General features: G+C 47.3%; 1 protein-coding gene across 2 annotated transcripts; it reads left to right on the forward strand.

Moving 5' to 3' along the window:
- Positions 1–2,391: 2,391 nt before the first annotated feature.
- On the forward strand, positions 2,392–13,521 carry FUS (FUS RNA binding protein). Of its 2 annotated transcripts, none has more exons than XM_011982520.1 (15): positions 2,392–2,503; positions 4,666–4,690; positions 4,781–4,932; positions 6,108–6,252; positions 6,457–6,635; positions 6,832–7,099; positions 8,718–8,752; positions 10,242–10,274; positions 11,040–11,143; positions 11,579–11,708; positions 11,950–12,051; positions 12,187–12,310; positions 12,651–12,751; positions 12,872–13,019; positions 13,314–13,521. In XM_011982520.1, exons 1-15 carry the CDS (start codon positions 2,491–2,493, stop codon positions 13,351–13,353), a joined length of 1,599 nt encoding a protein of 532 aa, XP_011837910.1. In that variant the 5' UTR covers positions 2,392–2,490; the 3' UTR covers positions 13,354–13,521. The 2 variants fall into 2 exon arrangements, with proteins under 2 accessions (XP_011837910.1, XP_011837911.1); XM_011982521.1 differs by having other exon boundaries at positions 2,415–2,503; positions 6,111–6,252.
- Positions 13,522–13,988: the final 467 nt, after the last annotated feature.

Here is a 13,988-nt window from a genome sequence, read left to right on the forward strand (position 1 = left end):
CTCCTTGGCCTCCCAAAGTGCTGGGATTACAGGGGTGAGCCACTGTGCCCAGTCAGCTTTCTATCTTTCTATGCTTATTTCCTCATCTGTAAAATGTCATCCTTAGCAGGGCGAGGTGGCTCACACCTGTAATTCCAGCAATTTGGGAGGCCGAGGCGGGTGGATCCTCTGATGCCAGGAGTTCGAGACCAGCCTGGCCAACATGGTGAAACCCCGTCTCTACTAAAAATACAAACATTAGCCCGGTGTGGTGGCGCACACCTGTACTCCCAGCTACTCAGGAGATTGAGGTGGTAGAATCGCTTGAACACGGGAGGTGGAGGTTGCAGTGAGCTGAGATGGCGCCACTGCACTTCAGCCTGGGTGACAGAGTGAGACCATGTCTCAAAAAAAAAAAAAAAAGATAAAATGTCATCCTCACATCAGCCTTTTGTTGTGAAAAATAAAATCAAGAATTTACTCAAAGCAGTCAGAACAGTGCCTGACAGTAAGTCTTGTTAAAGTGTTAGCTATCATATATTATAGATGAGCACAATGTATATCATTATTAAATGTCAGCTTTATTATTATTATTTGAGACAGAGTCTTCCTCTGTCGCCCAGGCTGGAGTGCAATGGCACGTCTTGGCTCACTGCAACCTCCGCCTACTGGGTTTAAGCGATTCTCCCGTCTCAAAGCGATTCTCCCGTCTCATCCTCATGAGTAGTTGCGATTACAGGGGCGCGCCACCATGCCCGGCTGATTTTTGTATTTTTAGTAGAGACGGAGTTTCACCACATTGGCCAGGTTGGTCTCAAACTCCTGACCTCATGATCTGCCCGCCTCGGCCTCCCAAAGTGCTGGGATTACAGGCGTGAGCCACTGCGCCCGGTCAGCTTTATTATTAAAAGTTAGCTTCATCTGCTTTGTACACTAATGCATACCCAGTGCCCAGAACAGTGCCTGGAACATACTAGGTGCTAAATAAATATTTGTGACTTAATGCATGAATGAGGGTGGACTTCCTTTCTTTTGCTCTCACTGGAGAGTTGAACTCTCCTTCCAACGCGGGTGGGGTGGATATTGGCGTATTCAGGGCCATCAGGGCTGAAGTCAAGGGCTTAGTGGGGCTTAATTTGCTGGGGGGGCCCAGGACATGGCCCTCATTGTTTCTGTAGAAGGAAAGGTCCAACCCTCAAAAGACCTTCCGAAATCCCGCTGAAAGTTAAGTTGGGAAGGAAAACCTGCATGCGTATGTATCAGGGATTAACGTCTTTTGTCTTGCTTTGTTCAGTAGTTTCAAATTGCCTTCTCCAGGCAAGGCTGATGAAAGTGCAAGTTGCAAGTTAATTTGAATTTTTCTTTCTGCTTTTGCTCTCACAGAAAGTGGAAAGGCAACCAAACACTCTAGCATTCATGCCACCAAAAAGAGGTTTTGCAGTTACAAGACCTGGATTCGAATCACGACGACTCTTAGCTGCCCTGTAATCAGGCACAATTACTTGGGTCTCTGAGTCTCACTTTTCTTATGTAGAAAACGGAGATATGTTTACCTCCTTGGTAAGACTGATGAGAAGGAAATTATCTGTGCATTTTGAAACCACTTAAGCCTTGTACACGTTTTATTTCTGGGATCGCCACTGGTTCCCTGGTGGGGCTTCAGAAAAATAAAAAGGAGGTCCCTGAGCAAAGGCTGGGGGGCCCTTCATCTGAGGCCAACCCTCTCTTGTCCCAAGGATGGCCTGGACTGCTCCGCCCTGCGGCTCCCCAGGGACAAAGCCGCGAGGGTCCGGGTGAGAGCCCAGTGCTGGACCAGCTCGGCGCTCAGGGGTCCCGGCCGAAATCCCTGCTGTCTTTCAGGTCAAACGTCATAATTCCCGAACCCCAGAAAGGCCGAAAAGCAAGGCAACCCCGAAAGACGACGAAGTCAACACCAGGGCGCAGGGCCAGTGTGCTGACGACGAGGGAGGCTGGAGCCGCGGGGACAAGGCGCCCCATACAGCGGCAAGAGGGCGGAGGGCAGGAGCTCGCCGTCCTGGGTGAAAGCGGGGCCCAGCGAAGAGGCCCGGCCACAGGAATCTCGGTTCCACCCCGCGACTCCCGGCGGTGACTCCAGTTTCGTCCCCAGCCGCCCGGCGCCGCCCCGCCCCCAGCGGGCACTCAGGCCGTACCACTGTGCCTTCATGGGGGTGGAGTTAGATCGTGGGCTAGTCCTGCCGAGGAGAGAGGGGTTCTTCCTCAAAAAATATCATTATGTATAGTATTTGCATGATTCTAGTTAACTCGTTTCCCATCTGCATGCTCGGAACCTCTACCTGCGCTAGGAAGGGGGCGGAGCGCTTTCCTGCCTCCCCCTGCTCTTCCGCGTTTGGTGCGCGCCTGCGCGGTGCGTAGGCGGCGGGACGTACTTAAGCTTCGACGCAGGAGGCGGGGCTGCTCAGTCCTCCAGGCGTCGGTGCTCTGCGTTGTTGGAATCTTGTTGCTTGCTTGGCTGTGCGCGCGTGCGCCGACATGGCCTCAAACGGTAGGTAAGGGCGCGAGGCGGCGGCGGCGCACCGGGCCGAGGCCTCCCACCTAGGCTTTTCATTTTCGGTGGGACCGGGGTGGCGATCCTGTGTGGGATTCTTTCGCGCCCCTGTGGCGGGAAACCGCGGAGAGGGGTAACTGGAGGAGGCTGGTGTCGCCATTTTGTTTCGCTCCTCTGGCCCTCGCGCGCGGGGCGGCAAGTCTTCTCTTCGCAGTCCGTTTGCTTGGGGTGGTCGTTGGGAGGGACGCTTCTTAGGGGTTTGAAGCATCAGGTGAGGGTGGAAAATGCCCGGTTTCCGTGGCCTCGCCTCCCCCAACTCCCGGCCCCGCGCTCAGGCCCGCTTTGTCGCAGTGCTGCATCCGGGCACTCGCGGCGCGCACGCGCTCTGCGGGCCCCTCCCCCTTCGCGGCGCGGGTACCCCTTCCCCGCCTCGTGTCGGTTCAGCTTTTTGTCGCGAGACCCTTCGCGGAAGACTTGGCGGCGCGCGTCCGGTGTGAGCCTTGTTCCTCTGTGGTCTTTCGCGAAGGGGCGGGAGCGCTCCATTCCCGCCTCGGTTGCCACGCGGCTGGGGGCGGAGGCTCGGTATCGGGGCCGCGCTCCGGCTTAACGGTTTGGAGGCGGTGGTCGTGGTTCCACCAACGGACTCGGGGACCTGGCCCGAGAGTTTTTCCCGCCCAAATTTTTTTTTTTTTTTTTTTTTTTTGAGTCAAGATCTTCCTCTGTCGCCCAGGCTGGAGTGCAGTGGTGCGATCTCAGCTTGCTGCAATGTCCGCCTTCTGGGTTCAAGTGATTCTCCTGCCTCAGTCTCCTGAGTAGTTGGGATTACAGGCGCCTGCCACCACAGCCCGGCTAATTTTTGTGTTTTTTAGTAGAGACGGGGTTTCACCATGTTGGTCAGGCCCGTCTCGAATTGCTGGCCTCAGGTGATTCGGCCTTCCAAAGTGTCGGGATTACAAGCGTGAGCTACCGCGCCTGGTCTAAATTTCTTTTTTCTGAGATTGGGACGGAGAATAACAGCCGTCGAGGCCACACCCTCTCCTGGTCCTTTCCCTTTTCCTGCGGGGGAAGCGCCGCGTTTCCTGCGCTGGGAGGATGAGTTGATCTTGTTTGTGTATCTAAAGTGGGGCGTTACGAAAGGGCTTTCGTTGCTTTTGGTTCGCCCAGGGGAAGGCAGGGTAGATGAGAAAACAGAACCATCTGGAGCCCCACGGCTGGGGACTCGAGTACCTGTTGACTTTGGCCTCTTAAGGCGAGCACTTGGATGATCTCTGTCATTTGGGGTCCAAGGGCCCTTGATTCTCTGGCTTTGCACTAAAAAGCCCACTTCATCTCCGGAATTGGTCAAAGAGTGAAGAATGGCCTTTTTTGAGACATTCTTGTTCTGTGGGTCTGGGCTGAGAGAGCAGAGGCCACAATCTGAACACTGCTCGAATTCAAACCTGTGCTACTTGGTAGCTCTACGACTTTAGGCGAGTTGGTCTGTTTTGACTCCCGGCAATAATGGCTTTGTCATAGAGTGGATGAAGCGAATGCGCGATGTTTTAGAGCAATCACTGACATGAATTGGTCTTGCAGAAAGTTGTGGCTGTCCACCAAGACCTTGGTTTTTCCAACGGTTAAGGCTTCTGGGACTCTGTAGAAACTTGCATTTTCTTCACTTTTTCTTTTTTGTAAGAACACTTGGCTGATAGGCCAGTTTGCTACTCTTCTCAACCAGTGTCTCAATGGGGGAATTTTATGCCCTTTATTTAAACGTGATGCTTTTTTTTTTTTTTGAGACGGAGTCTCGCTCTGTCGCCCACGCTGGAGTGCAGTGGCGCGATCTGCAACCTCTGTCTCACGGGTTCAAGCGATTCTTCTGCTTCAGCCTCCCAAATAGCTGGGATTACAGGCGTGCGCCACCATACCCGGCTAATTTTTTGTATTTTTATTAGCGATGGGGCTTCATGTTGGTCAGGCCGGTCTCGAATTCCTGACCCCAAGTGATCCATCCACCTCGGCCTCCCAAAGTGCTGGGATTATAGGCGTGAGCCACCGCACCTGGCCTGTGTGGTCCTATTTATTCATCAGTGCTTGAGTTAAGGAATTTAGCTTTAATTCAACTGTTTCAGAGTGGCGGCTGAAGATAATATGATTGTATTTTTTTTTTTTTTTTGCAGATTATACCCAACAAGCAACCCAAAGGTGAGTGCTGTTTTTGGGCTTCCAGAGTTTGTAGAGGGGAAGGGTGGTCAAGCTGTGTTTTCTGATCACGCTGGTTTTCCTTTCATCTAGCTATGGGGCCTACCCCACCCAGCCTGGGCAGGGCTATTCCCAGCAGAGCAGTCAGCCCTACGGACAGCAGAGTTACAGCGGTTACAGCCAGTCCACGGACACTTCAGGCTATGGCCAGAGCAGCTATTCTTCTTACGGCCAGAGCCAGAGCAGTGAGTCTTTCTCAGCAGGTCACCTCTTCCTGCTCTTTCTGAATATTGCTTTTCTTTTTTTTCTTTGGGAGACGGAGTCTCATCCTGTTGCCCAGGCTGGAGTGCAATGGTGCTATCTCAGCTCACTGCAACATCCGCCTCCCGGGTTCAAACAATTCCCCTGCCTCAGCCTCCTGAGTAGCTGGGATTATAGGCGCCTGCTACCACGCCCTACTAATTTTTGTATTTTTAGTAGAGATGGGGTTTCGCCATGTTGGATAGGCTGGTCTAGAACTTCTGACCTTGTGATCCACCTGCGTCGGTCTCCCAAAGTGCTGGGCTTACAGGTGTGAGCCATCACGCCCTGAATGTCACTTTTCTTAAACCTGAGCAGGACTGAAGTGTTGAAACTCTTCCATATTTCTTTTCCCTAAATGAGTGTATAATTCTTAAAACTCTTTGGAGTCTGAGTCCTTTACAGGGCATTGTGGCACACCTGTAGTCCCAGCTACTGAGGAGTCTGAGGCAGGAGGATCCCTTGAGTTCAGGAGTTTGGGGCTGCAGTGAGCTATGATAGTGACTGAACAGCGACTGCATTCCAGCCTGGGCAGTGTATTGCGGCCCCATCTCAAAAAACAAAAATGTTTTTTGGTTTGTGATTCTGTTTACATTTGTTTTCTTTGGCTTTTAATTTTTATGACTCATTTCCCATCTCAGCATGAAAGAGCATATTTTCTAAAGGGAGAACCAGTTTTAGGCCAATTCTTAAATGGAGAAAATGGTTTTGCTTGAAACAAATGTATGAAATCATGTGATACATAAGGAGGTGGGATTTGCCCCAAGGTCTTGAAGTGTAACTAAGAAAGGTGGTTGTCCTGTACGTAACTGCATGCACAACTGCATATCACAGTGCTGTTAACAGGAATCCTTGGGCTTGGGATTAGAGGGTGGTGCTGGAGATGGTGTTGGGGTTGGCGGGGTTAAATTGGAACTGTCTTAGAGAAATGATAGAAGTTGGAGCATTAACTTTGGGCTTTGAAAGGAGGGTAACTATCTTTATGAGTTGCAAGATTATGAACAGCTTCTGAAAGGCTGACTTTTTGAGTATAGGTATTAGGTTGTATATGTTTTAACACATTTCTTACATTTTCTCTTTCCTGGTGGCTTTTGTGACTTCTTTTTTCTTATTCTTGTAGCAGGCTATGGAACTCAGTCAGCTCCCCAGGGATATGGCTCGACTGGCGGCTATGGCAGTAGCCAGAGCTCCCAATCTTCTTATGGGCAGCAGTCCTCCTACCCTGGCTATGGCCAGCAGCCAACTCCCAGCAGCACCTCGGGAAGGTACGGTGGTGTCGATGTCGGGGAAGGCTTGAAAAGAGGGGTGAATTGATGAGGAATGATAAAGGGACCAGCAGCAGTAGGAGCAGTTTAGAGGTGTAATTGGGGTAGGGGAGCCTGTGTTGAGTACAGAGAATGGAATCCACTAAAAGGAAATTGGGGGTGTATGCTGGGATTGTGATTGTTTTTTTTGTTTGTTTTCCTTAGTTACGGTAGCAGTTCTCAGACCAGCAGCTATGGGCAGCCGCCGAGTGGGGGCTACGGCCAGCAGCCTAGCTATGGTGGACAGCAGCAAAGCTATGGACAGCAGCAAAGCTATAATCCCCCTCAGGGTTATGGACAGCAGAATCAGTACAACAGCAGCAGCAGTGGTAGTGGAGGTGGAGGTGAGATGTCCTCAGCTTCATCTGCAGCCCATTTTCTATAAGGATTTGTATTCTCCTGTTTTAGCCTAAAAGGGTTCCTGTTTTATTTCCTAGCTGTCTTTTTAATTTCTTTTGTACTTCATTGCCTGGCACTTGTCAAACCTTTTTGTGCTACTTTACAATTTTTTTTTTTTAACCATCCTTTTTTTCCTCACAGGTAGCTATGGCCAAGATCAATCCTCCATGAGTGGTAGTGGTGGTGGCGGCGGCGGTGGCGGCGGCGGCGGCAGTGGTGGTGGTGGTGGTTATGGCAATCAAGACCAGAGTGGTGGAGGCGGCGGTGGCTACGGACAGCAGGACCGTGGAGGCCGTGGCAGGGGCGGCAGCAGTGGTGGCGGCGGCGGTGGTGGTGGTTACAACCGCAGCAGTGGTGGCTATGAACCCAGAGGTCGCGGAGGTGGCCGTGGAGGCAGAGGTGGCATGGGGTAGGTGTCTCATGAGCCAGGGAGTATCTTTGGTGGGGAGTGTGGAGGATTGCATGAATCTCCCTGAAGCCAGTCCCTAATGCATGGTTTAGTATTCTTGTTGTCTGGGGGATCTGTGAGGGCTTTGATTTGGGGGCAGTGATTTTCTTTTTACATCCCCATTTTATTTTTGTGAGAATTTGGGAGCCTGAACTCCCATCCATACCACCGAACAGAGATTTTGAGTATTGATACTTGTTTCCAAAAAAAAGAAATCATACATAGATTTCCAATATGAATGGATTGGAGTCATTGATATCCTAGGCAAGAAACATGGAAGTGAAGACTTCTTTCTCTGCAAGGGAAACCGATGAACCCACTCCTGGGAAATAGTAGGGAAACTTGGTATGTGTGTTCCCGTGTGTCCTCTAGGGAGTTGGTAATGGTTAACCTGACTTCAGCTTCCAGGAATTGGTTACTCTTCCCGTTTTCTGTAGTCATTTGAATCCACGAGCTTGATTTGCACCAATTTGACCGACATTGATTTTGGGTGTGACTTGGTTTATGGGACCAACTGACTGAAGTGTGCAGACCTTTTGGGCAAAAATATGCTTGACAGTGGTCTCCCACCTAGTTGTTCCACTGTCTGCCTTACCCTGGTTACTTAAAATTCATCAGCTTGTCCAACTGGACCTTCTTTCCTTCCTGCTGAAGTTGATTTGAAGTAAAACCTTAGATTTGATGTTAAAACAGTTGTCAAATCTGTCGGTAAATACGATTTGAAGGACCCTACTCTGTCTCCCTTGAAAAAGGGCAGGAATGTCAGTGTAACTGTTTTTGGAAAAAGTAGATTTTTAAACTGAGTTTGGATATGGTAAGTATGCAGAGGTGGGTGGGGGCAATCTCAAAAACGTACAAAAATGAGGAAAACTCTGTTGTGTGCGTGTGTTTAATGCAAAACTTTAAAAAGAAAAACAACTGTTATGTGACTGTTAACTTGCTCTGCATTTTATGTGCCACAGGTATGAAAGGTGACATTGCAAAATACTCCGCTCTTCTCGCAGTGTAGAAGGGGTGACCCCGGGGGTTGGGGGAGATTAAAAACAGCTCAGTAGTTAGGATAGAGCTTAGCTAAGTTTGTCTTGCTTTAAGGGGAAGTTGCCTTTGGTTTTGACTTTTTATGGAATGGGGTTGGGTCTGCTTGCTGCTTTCAAAGCAAAAACCACAAAAGTGTGTTCAAGGCTACCCCAGCCTGGTGTGAAATGTCTTCTGGGTAAATTGGGGTAGGGTTTTTAAACCAACTACTTGGTTGTCAACCACTTGCGACAAGAGGAAAAAAAAACATCTGCTCCATCGGAAGAACGACCAAGGAAAATGGGTCATTTTTTTCCAGAGGAAATAGATACATAACCTTTTAAAGCAAAATCTTTATAAACTGTGTCTGAGAAATTGCACACGTGTGTGTGACATGCTCAAAGGTCAGACAAGGGGTGGTCAGGAAGGGATGTATTTTAGTAGCCACTTGTATCTTTTTCCAAAAACACCTACCCGTGTTTGGGAAATGTTAAACAAAATCAAAAAACACCCTTTTGTAGCCGTTGGAAGCTTCATGTCCTTTCTTCTAACTTGTCTTCTCCAGCGGAAGTGACCGTGGTGGCTTCAATAAATTTGGTGGTAAGTGAACAGAGTTTCCAAAATTCCCAACTCCCAGCAATGCTTTGTCTGATTGTTCATTTGCAGATGTCTTAGCGTGTTAATTTAAATGTCAAAGGTTTTGAGGTGTCCAGAACCACCTCCATAAAGGGGTAGGGTAGAATGCCACCTGTTGCCTGGTGTGTGCTAACCTGGAGCAGGCAGGGGTAAGATTCAATAGTCGTCTTTTACCAAATGGGTTTGCCCCAGGTTAATAAGAGGGGTTTAGTAGGCCTTGGACAGGGCTGTTGCCACACCTGGCACTTAGTGACCATCATCATGAGAAACTGGAGAGTGCGTGCTGGAACACGTGGTGCCATCTTGACTTTAGGATCCTTTTGATCATTGTGTCCAAGGCTTGTGTGTGTGTGTGAGAGTGGGAGACAACCTCCAAATGTTTTAATTCTGGAAGAGGGATGTAACATTGCCCTAAGAATGGTGAAGTTGGTATACCTTTATAAAGTACGGAATGGTGTCAATGAATGCAATTCTATGTATATGGACTTAACTCAGATGGGCAAATAGAAACTAGCTCTGGGAAGGAACATGTGCACTACTTCAAGAAAGATTGGAAGCATGTGTGGCTCATGGGAAATAACCAGGTCTTAAACAGCACAAACTGAATTCATGGACCAGGAAGGTCTTAAACAGCACAAACTGAATTCATGGAAAAATGACAAATTTGAGAAGTCTCCCAGTAAGCTGGAACTTTTCTGGTTTGGTTAACTAACAAAAGGTTTCTTGATTTGTCTCAACATTTAAAGCCAAAGGCTTGGGTTCATAACTTAGGTGTCATTGCGTGTGGGTACAATATTTATATATGGCGAATTCAGATAAACATTGGTCAAAGATGGTCTCTGGAAAAACAAAATAGAGGCTGCATTACGAAAGTAAGATTTCTGGTCTGTTCCCTGGGACATGCTTAAAAAATACAATAGCTATTATGTATGGTTTTTATTTTCATGTGGTTTTGGGGAAACATAACACGGTTTTAAGGATGGTTTCTAAAGATGAAATTAAAAATTGTTCCACAAGGGATAAGTGTCTTTGGTAAAGTTGGGAGAAACTGGATGGATGCACATCTCATGGCTGGTGGCGAGCCCATCTCTCTTCTCTCGGGTGAGAGAACTGGGCCAAGCTGAGTTGGTTTGTTCACTTTAATGGGTCTCCCTTTCCCCTGCCATCTGTGCTGAGGACATTTCCCAGCTTGAGCTGGGGGAGGCAGCATTTTCTGAAGTGTGGAGTTGTCTCTGTGGAGACTCAAGTTACAGATCTTAAGGGGCCTGCCTAGAATTTTCTCCGGGCAGGCGACCCAGGAAAGGGTTTGGAGTGAGGCTGTGAGCACTTCATGATATTTTACAAGTTTGGATTTGGTGTTGATTTTTTTCCTTGTCCATTTTTTCCTGTTGACTAACGGCTCCTCTTCCTTGTTTTTGTTTTTTTTTTGTTCTTTTTTTCCATGTCACTTAAGGCCCTCGGGACCAAGGATCACGTCATGACTCCGGTGAGTTCACAGGTGGTGGCATGAAGAGTGGCTAAAGTGGTATCAAGACTTTGCCTGGATATTGTTTGAAACTATTATAAAAGGGAAACTGAAAAAAAGGGGATAGAGAAGGAAGGGAGTTAGGTGTATCCTTAGCTAGCAGTGAGAAGTATTCATTATTAAGTATTTCTGAGAAATACCTGGCTTGTGGGTTCCACCCCCAGCGATTTAGAAGGTCTGAGATGACCCTGAAAACCTACCTTTCTAAGAAGTCCCTAGTGATGTTGATGTGTCTGCACCACATTCAGATGGTTTTTACAGCAGTGGTTTTTTAAAAATGTGGATCATGTCCAAGCTGGTAAATAAAAACTAGTGAACGAAAGACCAGACCACATGAAGTAAAGCATTGAACTCTTGTTTAGATTGTATTGATGTTTGTGTACTAGATTTGAATGTAAAATGGGTCTCTTAATTCGGGACCTTCAACTGGAAGTTGATAAATACTGATGGGCTTTTTTGTGTGGTCTTGGGCATTTCACTCCTGAGCCCGTGTTTCCGTACTGTATACTGTGTGTTAACATGTTTCAAAGGATAATTTTCAAACTAAATTTGAAATGTATCAGCGTGGGTGGCATGTAGGGACTCAAAAGGGATGTGGATTTTTCAGTTGTCTTCATAAACCAAATAATACGAGTTGCTTGATGGATACTAGGTGCTTTAGGTTTTTTCGTATGTCATTTATTTTACCTTCTCACATTTGCATTTTCTTCTCTGTTCAACAAGCAGAACAGGATAATTCAGACAACAACACCATCTTTGTGCAAGGCCTGGGTGAGAATGTTACAATTGAGTCTGTGGCTGATTACTTCAAGCAGATTGGTATTATTAAGGTACTTGTGGAGCGGAGTGGGTGCTTTCTGTCAGTGTTGCAGGCTTTTGGATTTCACACATTAGTAAAAGCAAGTCTTTAATGGTTGCCAGCAGTAAAAACAAATCTTAATGGTTGTTGCCAGCTTAATTTGTTGAGGAAAGAGCCTTAGTTACTGTTTTCTAAAAGAAGTTCTATCTTAACACGAAAAGTATAACTGATAAGAATGCCCTAAACTCTGAAATTTGTACTTTATAGTAACTTTTAGTTTTATCCTTCAATATTGGAGGGAAAGACAGTTTTCCTCAATGGAGGTTTACATGTGAGGTAGGACGAAGTAACTAGGAAGAGGGGAGCTGAAGTTTGGGAATGATAAACCTCATGTTCTAGAGGAAGAAGATGGAAAGGGAGTACTGTAGCCTTTAAAATTGATGTTACTTCATTTTGCTATCTTCAGACAAACAAGAAAACGGGACAGCCCATGATTAATTTGTACACAGACAGGGAGACTGGCAAGCTGAAGGGAGAGGCAACGGTCTCTTTTGATGACCCACCTTCCGCTAAAGCAGCTATTGACTGGTTTGATGGTATGTATGAGAAGGCTGGCAGAGGTGGGGCTGGGGATATAGGGCAGCAAGCCATAGGAAGCAAGTCATAGTTTGAGGGTTCATTTGAGTCTTCCGACACTTTAGCTGCGGTTTCAAGTAGTCTCATTTTTGCTTATGAGTCAGTAGATTATAAACCATTTGAGAAAGGCACGCTTATCTTGTATTTTTGGATTAATGTATCTTGCATTTAAAGTCTCTTGATACTTTTTTATTTCTCTAGGTAAAGAATTCTCCGGAAATCCTATCAAGGTCTCATTTGCTACTCGCCGGGCAGACTTTAATCGGGGTGGTGGCAATGGTCGTGGAGGCCGAGGGCGAGGAGGTGAGGAGCTACCTGCTGTTGGTGCAAAGAGGGGTGATGAGGAGAGTAGAGAAGATGGTAAAGGCTTGCATGGAATGGATTAGGTTTACCAAACTTGGAGGGGGAGCAGACCCATACTTGTTTTATCTGCATTAGGACCCATGGGCCGTGGAGGCTATGGAGGTGGTGGCAGTGGTGGTGGTGGCCGGGGAGGATTTCCCAGTGGAGGTGGTGGCGGTGGAGGACAGCAGCGAGCTGGTGACTGGAAGTGTCCTAATCCGTGAGTGAAACTTAAATTTTTTTCTTAGTTCTCTCACATGTCTGCTTTTTGATATTATGGTAATGAGGTGTGTGCGTGTTTTCCAAAGAAGTAAATGTCAAGGCCACACTGTTGGGGTCAGATTTAGCCAAAAGCTTACCTAGGTAAGGTTGATGTAATGGGAAAGGTAATGGATTGGGTTCAGTAATGATTTTTGTTCCTGGCTTTGAGAAGCAAGCCTTTTTGTCTTTCTGAAGCCTCAGTTTCCTCACTGTATCTCTAAAGTCATGGTAGTTTTTTCCTACTTCTAGGTCTCGTCTATTCCCCATTCCTCTAGACTAATTGTCTTCCTTCTCCTTAGCACCTGTGAGAATATGAACTTCTCTTGGAGGAATGAATGCAACCAGTGTAAGGCCCCTAAACCAGATGGCCCAGGAGGGGGACCCGGTGGCTCTCACATGGGTAAGAAAGGCAGACCTGTTGCTAAGGAGCTGGGACCAAAGAATCCTTAATTTTTCAGCAGGGAGGCTCGGGGAAGGGAGGGGAATGGGAATATGATAGATCTTACTTCTTTTGTCCTAGGGGGAAACTACGGGGATGATCGTCGTGGTGGCAGAGGAGGCTATGATCGAGGCGGCTACCGGGGCCGCGGAGGGGACCGTGGAGGCTTCCGAGGGGGCCGGGGTGGTGGGGACAGAGGCGGCTTTGGCCCTGGCAAGATGGATTCCAGGTGAGACTTTAAATCAGAATAAAAAAGTAGAGCAGGTGAACAGAGGCCATAGGATAACAGGGTTTTGTTGAGAAAGTGGTTTCATTTTGAGGGCTAGATGGAAGGACCTGAGATTGTAACCAGTAGTGGAGAGGGAAGCAAAATTAACTCAGGAGGAATGAATCTGTAGACCCACTTGAGATAAGATACTTGCTGATTTAGGTAGGAGGGGCAGATAGGATATCTAGGCTTGCAGAGACTGGTAACTCAAATACAATGGATACTTAATTTTTTTTTTTTTTTTTTTTTTTGCAGGGGTGAGCACAGACAGGATCGCAGGGAGAGGCCGTATTAATTAGCCTGGCTTCCCAGATTCTGGAACAGCTTTTTGTCCTGTACCCAGTGTTACCCTCGTTATTTTGTAACCTTCCAATTCCTGATCACCCAAGGGTTTTTTTTGTGTCGGACTATGTAATTGTAACTATACCTCTGGTTCCCATTAAAAATGACCATTTTAGTTAAATTTTGTTCCTCTTCCCCCTCTTCAGTTTCCTGGAAGATTGATGATGTCCCAATCAGGAAGGTGGGGAGTTTTCCTGTTCAGATTACCTTGCCCAGCAGGAACTGGAATACAGTGTTTAATCCAGGGGAGAAGGCCAAATGATACCCCTTGAGAGCAGATATGAAACTTTCCTGTCATGGGCAAAGTTGGATGTATAAATGAGAAATGAAGAACATGGGATGTCATGAGTGTTGGCCTAAATTTGCCCAGCTATGGGGAATTTTTCCTTTACCACATTTATTTGCATATTGGTCTTAGTTTATTTGCAGCAGTTTAAGAACTTTTTAAGAACTCTTGCATCTTTTGGCACATTTAATGGTGAGGCTCAAACAAATTAGATTTAAATGGGGCAGTATTCACATCTGACCATGGTGGAGAGTGCTTAGCCACTCTGGGTCTTTCACAGGGAGAGTAACTTAGTGCCTGCT

Source organism: Mandrillus leucophaeus, unplaced genomic scaffold (genome assembly GCF_000951045.1).
Source record: "Mandrillus leucophaeus isolate KB7577 unplaced genomic scaffold, Mleu.le_1.0 Scaffold24, whole genome shotgun sequence".
NCBI lineage: Eukaryota > Metazoa > Chordata > Mammalia > Primates > Cercopithecidae > Mandrillus > Mandrillus leucophaeus.

Coding starts and splice junctions, on each gene's coding strand:
- FUS (XM_011982520.1), top strand. Junction 7,100..8,717: donor GGAGGCAGAGGTGGCATGGG/GTAGGTGTCTCA, acceptor TGTCTTCTCCAG/CGGAAGTGACCGTGGTGGCT. Junction 8,753..10,241: donor TGGCTTCAATAAATTTGGTG/GTAAGTGAACAG, acceptor ATGTCACTTAAG/GCCCTCGGGACCAAGGATCA.